Source organism: Trichechus manatus, unplaced genomic scaffold (genome assembly GCF_000243295.1).
Source record: "Trichechus manatus latirostris isolate Lorelei unplaced genomic scaffold, TriManLat1.0 scaffold00006, whole genome shotgun sequence".
Classification (NCBI taxonomy): domain Eukaryota; kingdom Metazoa; phylum Chordata; class Mammalia; order Sirenia; family Trichechidae; genus Trichechus; species Trichechus manatus.
Window position 1 is genome coordinate 27,526,217 of NW_004443942.1, and position 12,837 is coordinate 27,539,053.

The following is a 12,837-nucleotide window of genomic DNA, read 5'->3' on the forward strand; positions in this document are numbered from 1 at the left end:
AGTTAATGCTACAGCTGTTCACCAAAAGATCCGTAGTTCAAATCCACCAGCTGCTCATTGGAAACTCTATGAGGCAGTTCTACTCTGTCCTATGAGTCGGAATCAACTTGATGGCATCCCATTGCAAAAAAAAAAAAAAAAATCCAGTTGCTGTTGAATCTCAAGTCAGCTCTGACTCATTACAACCCCATGTGTGTCAGAGGAGAGCTGTGCTCTGTAGATTTTTCAGTGGCTGATTTTTCAGAAGTAGATGGGCAGACCTTTCTCCTGATGCACCTCTGGATGGATGCAAACCGTCAGCCTTTCGATTAGCAGCCCAGTGTGTTAATCATTTGCACCACCCAGGGACTCCAACAATATAATAAATTGTATCTTTTCTCCTGTGGATGGACATTGGGTTTGTTTCTAATTTTTTTATTTTACAAACTGTGCTTCAGTAATCAATTTTGTACACATTTCCTTGTGTACTTTTTCAAGAGTCTCTCTAGAGTGTTGAGTGTCTGGGTGGTACAAACAGTTAAGAGCTGAGCTGCTAACTGAAAGGTTGGAGGTTATAGTCCACTCAGAGGCTCCCTGGAAGAAGGGCCTGGTGATCTACTCTTGAAAAATGAGCCACTGAAAACCAATTCCACTGTGATATACATGGAGCTGCCATGAGTTGAAATTTATGGCAACTGGTTTTTGGTGTCTAGAGTATATAACTGGGAGTGAAATTGCTGGGTTGTAAGGTATGTGCACCTTAAACTTTACTAGATATTACTAAAAAGACCCAAGGTGGATTTACTAATTTGCACTCCCACTAGTAGTCCATGACACTTCCTCTACACACACCTTGCCAAAATTGGTATTTTAAGACTTAAGTTTGGCGAGCCTGATGCTTATAACAGAGTACTTCATTCATTACCTGTGAAATTAAAAATATTTTTTCAGTATTTATTGACAATATGCTATTCCTCTTATGTGAATTGCCTGACCACATTCTTTGCCTGAGTTCTTTGTCTTTTTCCTTTTGATTTGTGGGAGTTCTTTATATATTCTGGCTAATAGTCCTTTGTTGGTTATATGCATTAAAACCGGCCTGTGACTTGGTTTTTAATATCTGGATTTTTTATCTGAGCTGTGTTTTAAGATATAGTTCATCTTAGTTGGTCTTGACAAAATATATAGATGCATATACATGTATGTATGTATGTTTACACACACACACATATATATGGCTTTTTTTCTTGGGAAAATTTGTAAAGTTGAAAGAGTCTAAGGCTGAAGAAAAAGCAAGCACATGGCAGCAGTCTCAGCCAGGCTAGTCCAACACAGCCTACCCCACCAGGGTATTCGCAAAAGCTTGCTACTACCCATCTTGGAGCAATTAAGAGTATCTGCCCAAGGCTGTCAGTTTGAGTGAGTTGATTGTTGTTGCCACTTTGGCTGTGTAGACATGACCCAAGAGAGGTCCTGTGGAAGCTGGTGGCCACCAGGGTGGGAGGATGATGGGCATAGGGTTTGGAGGCTGCCTTGGACAGAAAACAAATGTGATCTGTGGTTTTGGGTTTCACCGTTTGGTTTTGGCTGAAGTCAGGCCTTGGTTTCAGCTTGATCAAGTTGAGCCATTCTCTAGCCCGCAGCAATTTAAGTAATTGAAACTTCCATTTGCAGACCAGACTGCTTTTATTTGACTTTACACTAGTCCACCATCCTCAAAACTGAGACGGCTGACTTCCACATCCCTCTACCTCCTCTGACCCTTCAAATCAAACTTCCTGAACTGAATAATTTTTTTAAAAAAACCTCCAGTCCTTTGAGTTTACATATGGTTGTTGTTCGATGACATCAAGTTTGCCCTCGACTCACAGCAACCCTGTGCACAACGGAACGAAACACTGCCTGGTCCTGTGCCATCCCCTTGATGAGTTGCAGGTCAGACTGATTTCCGCTGGCTGATTTTTGGAAGTAGATCACCAGGCCTCTCTTTCTAGTTCATCTTAGTCTGGAAGCTCTGCTGAAACCTGTTTAGCATTGTAGCAATGCAAGGTGGTGGCTGCTTATGAGGTGTATCGACCAGGAATCAAACCCAGATCTCCTGTGTGGATCGTGAGAATTCTACCACTGAATCCCCAATGCCTCTTTGGGTTTACGTAGCCCTGTGAAGTTTACAAAGTCCTGCAGCCATGATCTCTGTGTATCTTAACAGTACTCAGTGAAGGATCCAGGGATGGTATATTACAACTGCCGCCTGTAGTTGAGAAAAACCAAGAGGTACATGAGCTCACTTGCCCCTAATCCTGTAGCTATCTGCTGTGCCAGACATGGTGCCCATCTGGTGTTTTTCCCACCACGTGTAATGCAGGTGGAGGCTCAGTTCCTTGCCAAAATGGCCCCTATTCATCCAGAGCCAGTATTGCTCCTTGAGGGAGGGCCTGGCTCTGTGGGACCAAGGCAGACATGGGGAGCTTGTCTGACGTTCCCCAGACCAGTACTGTATATCAGACGTATCAGACTCTACATACCACAGTTTCTCACGTGTCATATCATTTGATTTAGCAGAGCTGGCTTCCTGGACCTGCCACCAGTGCAGTCACACAGGACCCTGGCTTAGAGGGGCCCCACGCGTGGTTTTATCCTCTCCCATTGCTGTCTTGAATTTTTTTAATAACTTTTGAACAATGGCCGCTGTGTTTTCAGTTTGCACTGGACCCTACAAACTGTAGCTGGTCCTGTCCTCTGATAAAGAGACCAAGGCCCAGACAGGCGAAGTGATTTGCCCAAGATTACACGGGTAATAAATAGCAGAGCTGGAATAGGAGTTTCTTTTCACTTTGCTGCTTCGTTTATTGACATCAGAGCTCTGGAATGAGCCTTATTTGAATTGCACTGCAAGGAATGTGGAAGCAAGGTAAATTGTATGTAGAAATACTGGTTTTCATGTGAAGATTTGCTCATGTGTTGTTAAGTAGTTTTGTGTTGACCTCAGACTGGCCATTTACCACCCTTTTCCTTGAAGGAAGGGACCATATGTGCTATTTGTCTTAAAGGCCCTGAAAGTGCTTAGAACAGGGAGTCTCACATGGAAGCCACTCAATAAATGGCCACTGACCAACTAGGTTAATGGGATTCGTTGACTGCAAAGAAGGAATCAAGACCCCAAAGTTAACCTTGGTGACCCATAAGATACGTGAGGAATTAAGAGCCTGATGTATAGTTAAGGAACTGGAATGATTCTGTGTAGCTCTTGGGCCAGATCATGTCATCATTCCCTTGGTGAAGGAGATTCATGGATCCCCAACTCAGCTACTCTTTCTGACTTTGCTTTTTCTCTATGTGTCTTTCATCTTCTGCCACTAGCCATTCACTTCTTTATTCTTCCAGAGGCGTCCTTGAGGTTCACTTTTTGCCCCAGACCTTTCAAAGGCTGCTGGCCAGCTTAGAGGTTGACTGCTTAGGGTGAGGCATTGACCTCTGGCCTTGCTGGTATGGTTACATGGCATCAACATGGTGGCTTGGGAAAAGGAACCTTTAGAATAAGGCAGAGTAAGTCTTGCCTGCCCCAGTCATTGGCTGGCCAATCTCCCAGGACAAGGTTTGAGTCTGCCATCTTGGAAGATGGGCCCATGGCCTCCTGAGCGGGACATACCCCGGGCTAGGAAGATTCCTGTGTCCCCAAGGGAACCTATTAGCATCCCTGGTGATCTTCTTGTTTTCCCTTCACAGCAGCAAACCCCCTGCTTTGTTCCACCGCCCGCTTCCACTGCAAGAACGGCCTCTGCATTGACAAGAGCTTCATTTGCGATGGGCAAAACAACTGTCAAGACAACAGTGACGAGGAAAGCTGTGAAAGTTCTCAAGGTAGGAGCCTTTCAAGCTCTAAAAAATAATTGCAGCCCAGCATCACAGTAACACTGAAGAAAACACTGAAAGGGAGGAAACAACACCCATACCCACCACCCACTACAACAGCTATGTTCATTTTTGCCCATTACCTCACAGCCTTGGTACACGTGGATAGACGTGTTTGCATAGTTTTAACTATTACACACTTACCATTTTGTCCTCTGTATTTTCCATGTCTTATACATCATATACGTTTTCCTTCACAATTGTAAGTTGCCTCAGCTGCCTTACATTCTGTCATGTTGCTATACTGTGGTTCTCTAAATCGTTGCATTGTAGGGGGGCATCTACATTCCTTCTTTTCATTGGACTATTTCTTTAGGATAAATCCCACAGTGGGAACAGCTGCATGGTTCATGGCTATACCTTGCCATACAGCCGTGTGAGTGTTCGCCTTTTTAAGTTTATTGTGTTGCTAGCATTGTCTGCATACGTCAGTCTTAACGTATGATCACGGGCATTCATTGGTGTTCGATTTTGTTTTGTTTTTGCTAGGTTACTAGTTGTAGAGTGATAGCTCCCCAAATGCTTTAATTTGTGTTTCTCTGGTTAGGAGTGAAGTTGAACATTTCCCTCACGTGTTTGTTTACTATTGTTTCCTCTTGCGTGGATTGCCTGCTCATTTCAGGGCTCTTGATTTCGGTGCTATTTTATTGAAGCTGAAGGATGCAGCTGAGGGGTGGAGAAGTAAGCTTTCTTGGGGAACCTTGGGAAGATAGAATGTGTGGGATAAGGTCATATCCTCCCCTGTTAAACTGACCAGGTACATTTCTTTACTCAAATCATGCATTCCGTCAGCGATTAGGAAAAAACACAAAGATTTAAAAATATACGTCCATTTTAAGGCATCTTAAAAAGTACATATTTCTACTGTTAAAAACTGGTATCATCTGTGTGCAGTGTACACTTTCTTCATATTATTGTGTGTTGGTGGCGTTCATTTGTTTTGACTGTTATTCAATATTCCATCGTGTGACTAAACCACAGTTGATAAATTTAATAAAAATGTAAAAAGCAAAGCAAAGAGGATGATAGTTAACTCATATGTGGGGAGGTAGATTGATGGGAGAAGTTCCATATAGTTAGATGTTGATTATTTTCAAGGTCTTAGTTGTTATTTTGTTTTTTTTTTTTTTAATTGTTATTAAAAATGAGTGAGTCAATTAGCGAATGAACAGATGGGTCATGAATAGGCCACTGGTGAGAATAGATCACTGTCTTAGCGGTCTCTAGAGATACAGAACCAGTGATTTATATGTATTTATATCTATATGTCTAACTTTGATTCCAATTCATGGCCACTCCATGTGAGTTAGAGGAGAACTGTGCTCTGTAGGGTTTTCAGCGGCTGATTTTTCAGAAGTAGATTGCCAGATCTTTCTTCGAGGTGCTTCTGGGTGAACTCGAACCTTTTGGAAAGCAGCCAAGTGTGTTAACTGTTTGCACCACCCAGCAAAGAAAGGAAGAAGAGAGGGAGAGAGGAAGAGAAGGGAGGAAGAGGGGAGGGGAGGGGAGGGGAAGGGAAGGAAGAGAGAAGAGAAGAAGCTCTTATTTTGTGAAATTGTAAGTAAAGACCCTGAAAACCTATAAGCTGGGCTAGTAGAGATTTGGGAGTGAGGGGAGGAAGACAGTACATATTACTGGGGCCAGTATCTAGAAGAGTTTCCTGGGCCCCAGTGTACAGATCAGTACTAGATAAATGTCAGCCATCATTTTATGCGTTTTACTTTCATTTTCCTATTTAATCCTCACAAAATCCTTATGTGAATAAATGCTATTATCATCCCCCATTTTCTAGATGATGAATCTGAGGAACTCAGAGTGTTCCTCGGCCAAGGCCCCACAGCTAGTAAGTGATGGAGTCAGGATAGGAATTCAGGTTATCTGGTGTACAAATTAATTCCTTCATCACCGCATTGTACTGCCATCTGGTTATCACTAAACTGGGACCAAGAACTCTAGGTGGTCAGTCCAGCTCTTATTCTGGTGAGCTCGTAGGGGTGGTTGAGTATGAAGACTGACATGTTTTCTCTATGTTTGTACTCAAGTTTTTCTTTTAGTAAAAAAAAAAAATAGAGTAAGAGAGAATACGGATGCCTGCTCACCTTCCCGCCTCTTGAGGAATGCTGGGAAGTTAAGCTGTCCTGAAGAAGCCACCAACGCCAAGATAGTTAATTGAGCTTTGGCAGTTGGGTTGCAATTTCTTTTTCTTGCTTGCTGTATCCTGGTGATAAGGCTTGAGGAGAATTTGGAAAGCTGGCAGTGAAGTTTGGCACCTTACCAGAAGCTAATAGTGATGGCGTGTGTGTGTACGTGTATGTGTGTGTGTGTCTTCACACTGGGCTTCTGTGTCAGCGGGTTGCTAATGGGGTACCTCCCATGCACCAAGCCCTGTGCTGCCTATGAGGGATACAGAAGTCATCTTTGTCCCCAAGAAGTCACATTCAGGCAGGGTACAGACATCAGCCCAACCATATGCTAAGTTCAACACAGAAATATGAACAAGAGGATACGACACTGCCAAAGAGTGGTCAGAGTGAGAAAGTAAAGTGAGTCGAGGCTCTGAGACGGACATGAGAGGGCTTGGTGTGTTCAGGGGATGGTAAAAAGCTGAGCGAGAATCCTGTTGGTGGGGAGAGGTGCTGGTTGGCCTGCTGTCTGGGGGCTGGTGCGCAATGGTTAAGCACTCGGCTGCTAACCAAAAGGTTGGCGGTTCAAACCCATCCAGCAACTCCGAGGAAGGAAAGACCTGGTGATCTGCTTCCGTAAAGATTACAGCCTAGGCAACCCTATGGGGCAGTTCTTCTGTGTCCTATAGGGTCTCCCTGAGTTGGAATCCATTCGACAGCACACAACAACAGAGCCATGCTTACTTCTTAGGACAATTCCCAGACTATATCTTGATCGTTGTTTTCTGTACTTGGTATAAAAGCTTCATTACCTCTGTCTCCACAGCAGCCCCAGAGCTGGAGTCAGTGGAGTCAGAAACCTTCCAAGTTGCCTGAAAGCCGTGACTAAGTCCGTCAGCTTCTCCATTCTCCGATCACCTTAGGATAGTTGCTCTTGGATGTTTCATGCTCCAGTCCAGTGTCCCAGCTGACCTAATTAGCCAGTGACATACTGACAGAGAGCCGAAGCCTGGATTTACAGTGAATAGATAAATGGCTGGGCACAAAGGATTAGGGACAGCGATTGCTTCTGCCCTGCCCTCCCAAACCCTGAAGTAAAACCTGATAGCTTAGAGAACCAAAGAAGAGGGCCTTTGTGGCTACTGGGCAAACAAACAAACAAAAAAACAAACCCGTTGCCATTGAGTTGATTCCAACTCATACGACCCTATAGGACAGAGTAGAACTGCCCCACAGGGTTTCCAAGGAGCAGCTGGTTCACTCGAATTGCCGACCTTTGGGTTAGCAGCTGTAGCTCTTAACCACTACATCACCAGGGCTCCGGCTGTGTGCAAAGGGGCCAACAGCTCATGCCACCCCCGTTCAGTCAGTGGCTTCCGTGCTTTCGCCCATTGTGACCAGGTGCATGGTATGGTCCGTTGAGGGAACGGTCTTTTATCTACTGCTGAAATTTGGAGTTTGGTGTACCTTCACATCCCATCCCTCCCCCCACGTACGGGCTCTGTGGTAGATTGCATTCTCTTCCTCATTCTTCACCCTCTCCCTCTGCCTGGTGTGTGACCAGGCAGAGTGGCCAGCATAAATTTCCCTGTCCCATGGATTCTGGGTTTGCTGTGGCCAGTGGAATGTTAGTGGACGTGATGAGAACAGAGGCTTGAAATGGGCTTGTTCCCTTGGGCTTTGTCTCTTGCTTTCCAGTGACCTGCCAGAAGAGCATGGTCTGGGAGATACTGGCCACGGAGAATGTGGCACCAGAACCCACCCCACAGCGTGGGATCAATCCCAGCCGAGGCCAGCAGCTCTACAGCCCACCTGCAGAGCCTGGGGGATGGTTATCAAGAAGCATTTGAAGCTGGAATCACCAAAATTTTATGATAAACTGGATGAGAGTGGCGAGGGTTAGAAATAATCCAAGGAAAATCACCGTGGGGATACTAATTTTGTGAAACTGGAGAACCTGTTGTATCATTTTCCAGCTGTGCTTGCTTTTTGCCCTGCTGCTGCATGCCCCCCACTAGCCTGGATAACTGGAAGTAAAAGGAGCTTATGCTATTGGAAGAGACCTTTGCTTTCTGTTGAAAAATAGATCCGGGGAACTGAGCAGCCAAAGATAATTTCTAGGGAAATCATGGAGGGTGTGAGCTGAGAGAAGTGCTAGTTTTTAGTTTCATTTTTAAAGAATGAATGGAAAAGAGCTTTATATTTATTTAAAAAAAAAAAAAAAAAAGTCTGGGTTTAGGGGATCCAACCCAAAATGTCACAGCCTAGAATTTGTTGGGTGGTCAGTATTTACCATGAAACTTGTGGGTAACATGCAATGTCCAGATCTTCCTTAGAGGCGCCCTAGAAGAAACTCATCACCCTTAAGTAACTCATTTAGCTTAAGAGCTTGGCTGCTAACCAAAATGTCGGTAGTTCGAATCCACCAGCTGCTCCTTGGAAACCCTGTGGGGCAGTTCTACTCTGTCCTATAGGGTCACTATGAGTTGGAATCGACTCAACGGCAACGGGTTTGGTTTACTTAGAATAAAACTGCTGGAGGTAAGTTTAGCAGGAGGAATGTGGAAGCCTTTTTTCCACTTTAAGACTTTGAAAGCACAGCTGGGTTGGCAAAGGCAGAAAAGCTGACTTTAGTCATGGAAACAGGAGGGAGGTTGTGAGAGGTTGATTGCCGCCTTTCTGTACTTGGGGGATTTTCTTCTTAGTAATTGAGTGTTTGCATCAGGGAAACTTTTCTTGAACCGCTGCAGCAGGAGTTTGAAAATTTCTAAAACGTCCCTCATTTAGAAGCAAGCCAGAATGATTCTGCACTCGTTTAGGACAGTAATGGCTTCCTGGTATTGTAGCTACTGTGGTAATCTTTAAGAGTTGATTTTTTAGTCTCTCCCATCCCTGTCCTTCGCACATCTGTCCTTTTCTTCCCCCTCCTGGCCCCTGCTTCGGTCCTTCCTGCCTGGACACCTGGCAGAACAGGCCTCCTCCAGAGGTAGGTGGACCAAGTTTCAGGGCCATGGGATCGAGTGCAGGGCTTGCTGGCTCTCTAGAAGTCTCCTCTGCAAGTTTATTGAGCGGGGGCTGCTGTGTTGTGCTATTTGATCTGCAAAGGACATTGATACCTCCATTGGTTGCTTGTGCCACCACGTACCCGAACAAACACACCCTTTTACTCCCTAGGTTCTTCCTAATATGCATTCATACACAAATCACTTACAGAGGGTCTGATAGTGCCCAGCACCGTCAAGGTACTGGAAGAAATACAAAGATAGATCAAAGTTGCTCACAGTCTTGCAAGGGAGAAACATAATCCCCTACAGATAATTACCTTAAAGTGTGATAAATGCCACAAAAGAGAAGTAAGCAGTGCGCTGTGGGAGCAGAGGCCAGGCAAGGAATGACCATTTTTTCCTAGGGGAATATGGCAAGGCTTCAGAGAAGTGAAATTTCTGCTCAGTCTTTAAGGATAAATAAAAATTTACCCAGTAAGAAGCTTGGGGCTGGGCTTCTAGCCAGAAGGAAGAGCACATTCAAAGACAGAGATTTGGAATGGCTGGAGCAAAGTGTATGTTTGAAATGGGAATGGGGGAGAGAAAAAGCTGTGAGGATGGGTTGAAGCTGGCTTGTGGAGGCCTCTTTCTTGCATGCTTCAATTGGAAAATGGGTCCAGGGGTAGAAAACCAGGAGGAATAAGATGTTCAGCCCTGGTAAAGAGATTCACTGGAGGGTCTTGTTATCACCGGGAATGGGGAGGATTCGGATTATCCAGGTTTTATTGAGCTGTGCTATCCCACTGACCAGGGAAATCTCGTTGAGACTTGGGAATACTGTAGCCGAGGCTGGGGAATAGTGGATCCTATGAATTCCCTCAGAGGAGAATAGTATGGGAGGGGAGATGCCCAGGGCTGGATGTTCACCCCCTCCTCCAACTAGTGGCTCGAAGAGCCTTCTTAGGTTATGCAATCCAGTAAGTTCCCATTGTTTTTTTGGCTCCAGTTTGGCTACCCAACAGTTCTGTGGCCTGTGAAAAGTAGAAATGTTGCAAAGATGACAGTTCCTGCCACATCCACCAGATGCTCCCAGCACTCCTTTCTCAGTTCCTCCTTGTTTCTCCCTGGAAACTCAGGAGACCATCAGTCTGGTTAATCTTTGGTTCTGGAAAACCACAAAGTGACACCCAAGTTCTCCTTCCATGAGTTCTCTTGCTCGCAACCTTGTGCCTCTTGTAATGTGTGTGCCAGTGAAATTTGCATGGTCAGGTCAGTTTTTAAAACGTCTCCTTTGTGCAGAGCACACTGCTAGGTGCTGTGAGGTATCAGAAGAATTCCTAGGAGCCGCTTCATTCTCTGGAGCCCTGGTGGCACAGTGGTTAAGAGCTCAGCCTGCTAACCAAACAGTTGGCAGTTCAAATCTACCAGCAGCTCCTTGGAAACCCTATGGAGAAGTTCTACTCTGTCCTATAGCGTTGCTGAGTCAGAATCAACTTGACAGCAACAGGTTTTGTTTTGTTTTTTGGCTCCATTCTCTAGTAGCCTATTTTCCAGTTGAAGACAATGACCAGAAATACGTAACTACCAATTTGACCAGTATTACTAACTTGAGAGCTGTCACATAAAACTTGGCATTTGAAAATGTAACATTAATTTACCGTGTATTAGGGTGTCAAGGTATGTTACATCTACAGTATTAGCTGTCCTGCCCTCAGCTCCTTCCAGACCATGTATTCCACTTACTGTCATTAGAAGGGTCAACCCTCCTGTCAAAATTGCATGGAGGCAGGGTCCAACCTCTTCTAACTTCACAAGGAGGAAGGAGAACCAAGATCAACAGTGTGAGGCTGACTCCCATGAGGTGGAGGCCAGACAAGCATCCTCTCTCTACCATCCTTACCAATTCTGACACCAACCGTCCTTCCCATGGCACCCTTTACTTCTCAGCTAGGCTTGATAATTCATTCCAATGGCCACACAGAACTCACAGACCATACTCACAATCATGGGGTTTATTAGGGAAGTAACAGATTACAATTCTGGCTCAGGAACGCTCAAGGATGCAGTTCTTCCCTCAGGAGAGCCTCTTCCCAGCTGTGCTTGCAGGCACACTGTCTTAGTTATCTAGTGCTGTTATAACCGAAATACCACAAGTGGATGGTTTTAACAAAGAAAAGTTTATTTCTTCACAGTAAAGTAGGCTAAAAGTCCAAATTCAGGATGTCATCTCCAGGGAAAGACTTTCTGTCTCTGTCGACCTTCTCATCAGTGTTTCCCCGGACTAGGGGCTTCTCCGCATAGGGGCCCTGGGTCCAAAGGACACACTCTGCTCTCGGCACTGCTTTCTTGGTGGTATGAGGTCCCCAACTCTCTGCTTGCTTCCCTTTCCTTTTATCTCTTGTAAGATAAAAGGTAGTACTGGCCACACCCCAGGGAAATTCCTTTACCTTGGATCAGGGATGTGACCTTAGTAAGGGTGTTACAGTTCTACTCTAATCCTCTTTAACATAAAATTACAACCACAAAATGGAGGACAACCACACAATATTGGGAATTATGGCCCAGCCAAATTGATACACACATTTTTGGGGGAACATAATTCAATCCATGACACATGCCTCTCCCTGGCCCTCAGTCTCTGCCCAGAGGCACTCAGCTTTCCTGTTCCATGGGCCAGGAAGCCCACTGTGCTGTCTCCTGCGAATCTGTTCTGCCTTAATGGTGGTGGGCTCTTCTCTTTCCCACCTTTGAGGTGGCTCATTTCAAGAGCAATGGGATGACAAAACTGACCAATACCCTTGGTGGGCCACAGTTACTCTATCACACAGCCCTGCCTAATCACCTGAGTGGCAGTTATAAGACCATGTCTAGAAAGGCCACACAAAAAGCGATCCATTACACTGCATCTCCACTGTCCAAGACACCCCCTGGTTACCTCAACCACTAGTTTCCTAGAGCTGCCGTAACGATACCACAAACTAGATCACATAAAACAACAGAAATTTATTCTCCCATAATTCTGAGGCTACAGGTTCTGATCAGGGTATCGACTGTGTTGATTTCTTCTGAGGGCTCTGAGAAAGAAACTATTCTATGCCTTTCTCCTTGTTTCAGGTGGCTCCAGGCATTCTTTGGCTTGTAGCTGCAGCTTCACATGTTACCCTTCCTCTGTTTCCCTGTCTCTATATTTCTCCTCTTTTATAAGGACACCAGTCATATGGGATTAGGACTCACCCTACTCCAGAATGACCTCATGTTAACCCGATAACATCTTCAAAGACCCTATTTGCAAAGACACAATCACAGGTAACCTGCTTAGGACTTCAGTAGATCTTTTTGGAGTCACAGTTCGATCCATAACAACCACTGTTGACTGAACCAGCGATGGCACCTGACCCAGGGCTAATCACTTCACAGCCTGGCCTGAAGTGAATCAGAGTGTCTCTCTCAAAAAAATACACTCAGGGCTGAATTGGCCTTGGAAGGCTGAGCAAAATCATCATGTAGGGAGGGGTCACAGCCACGTGGAAGCCACCTTTGGGAAGGACAGAATTCATAAATAGAGGATGTTGGTCTGCATAGAGGAGCGGCACCCCAGAGAGAGGTGGAGAGAGTATTTGCGTTTGTTCTGACTGGCTTCCCAAACCTCGGCTGTAGTTTCCATGAGGCCCAGATTCATTGCCTTTCAGTGAGACCTCAGTATCCTTGAGTAAACCGTCACCTTCATTTGAACTGACTTGAGTGGATTGCAAGCTGTATCATCTCTTGAAAGAATGGTCAATGCCAGAATCATTCATGGAGACTGAAAGATATATATATATGTGTATATATATATATAT

At 45.0% G+C, this 12,837-nt stretch overlaps 1 protein-coding gene across 2 annotated transcripts in view; it reads left to right on the forward strand.

Annotated features, from left to right (window-relative positions):
• LDLRAD3 (low density lipoprotein receptor class A domain containing 3) overlaps positions 1-12,837 on the forward strand; it is a 298,714-nt gene that overhangs the window by 159,182 nt on the left and 126,695 nt on the right. For both annotated transcript variants that reach the window (XM_004369802.3, XM_012557426.2), the window contains one exon: positions 3,706-3,840. In XM_004369802.3, the coding sequence (XP_004369859.1) occupies positions 3,706-3,840 (135 nt within the window). The remainder of the gene's footprint in view (positions 1-3,705; positions 3,841-12,837) is intronic.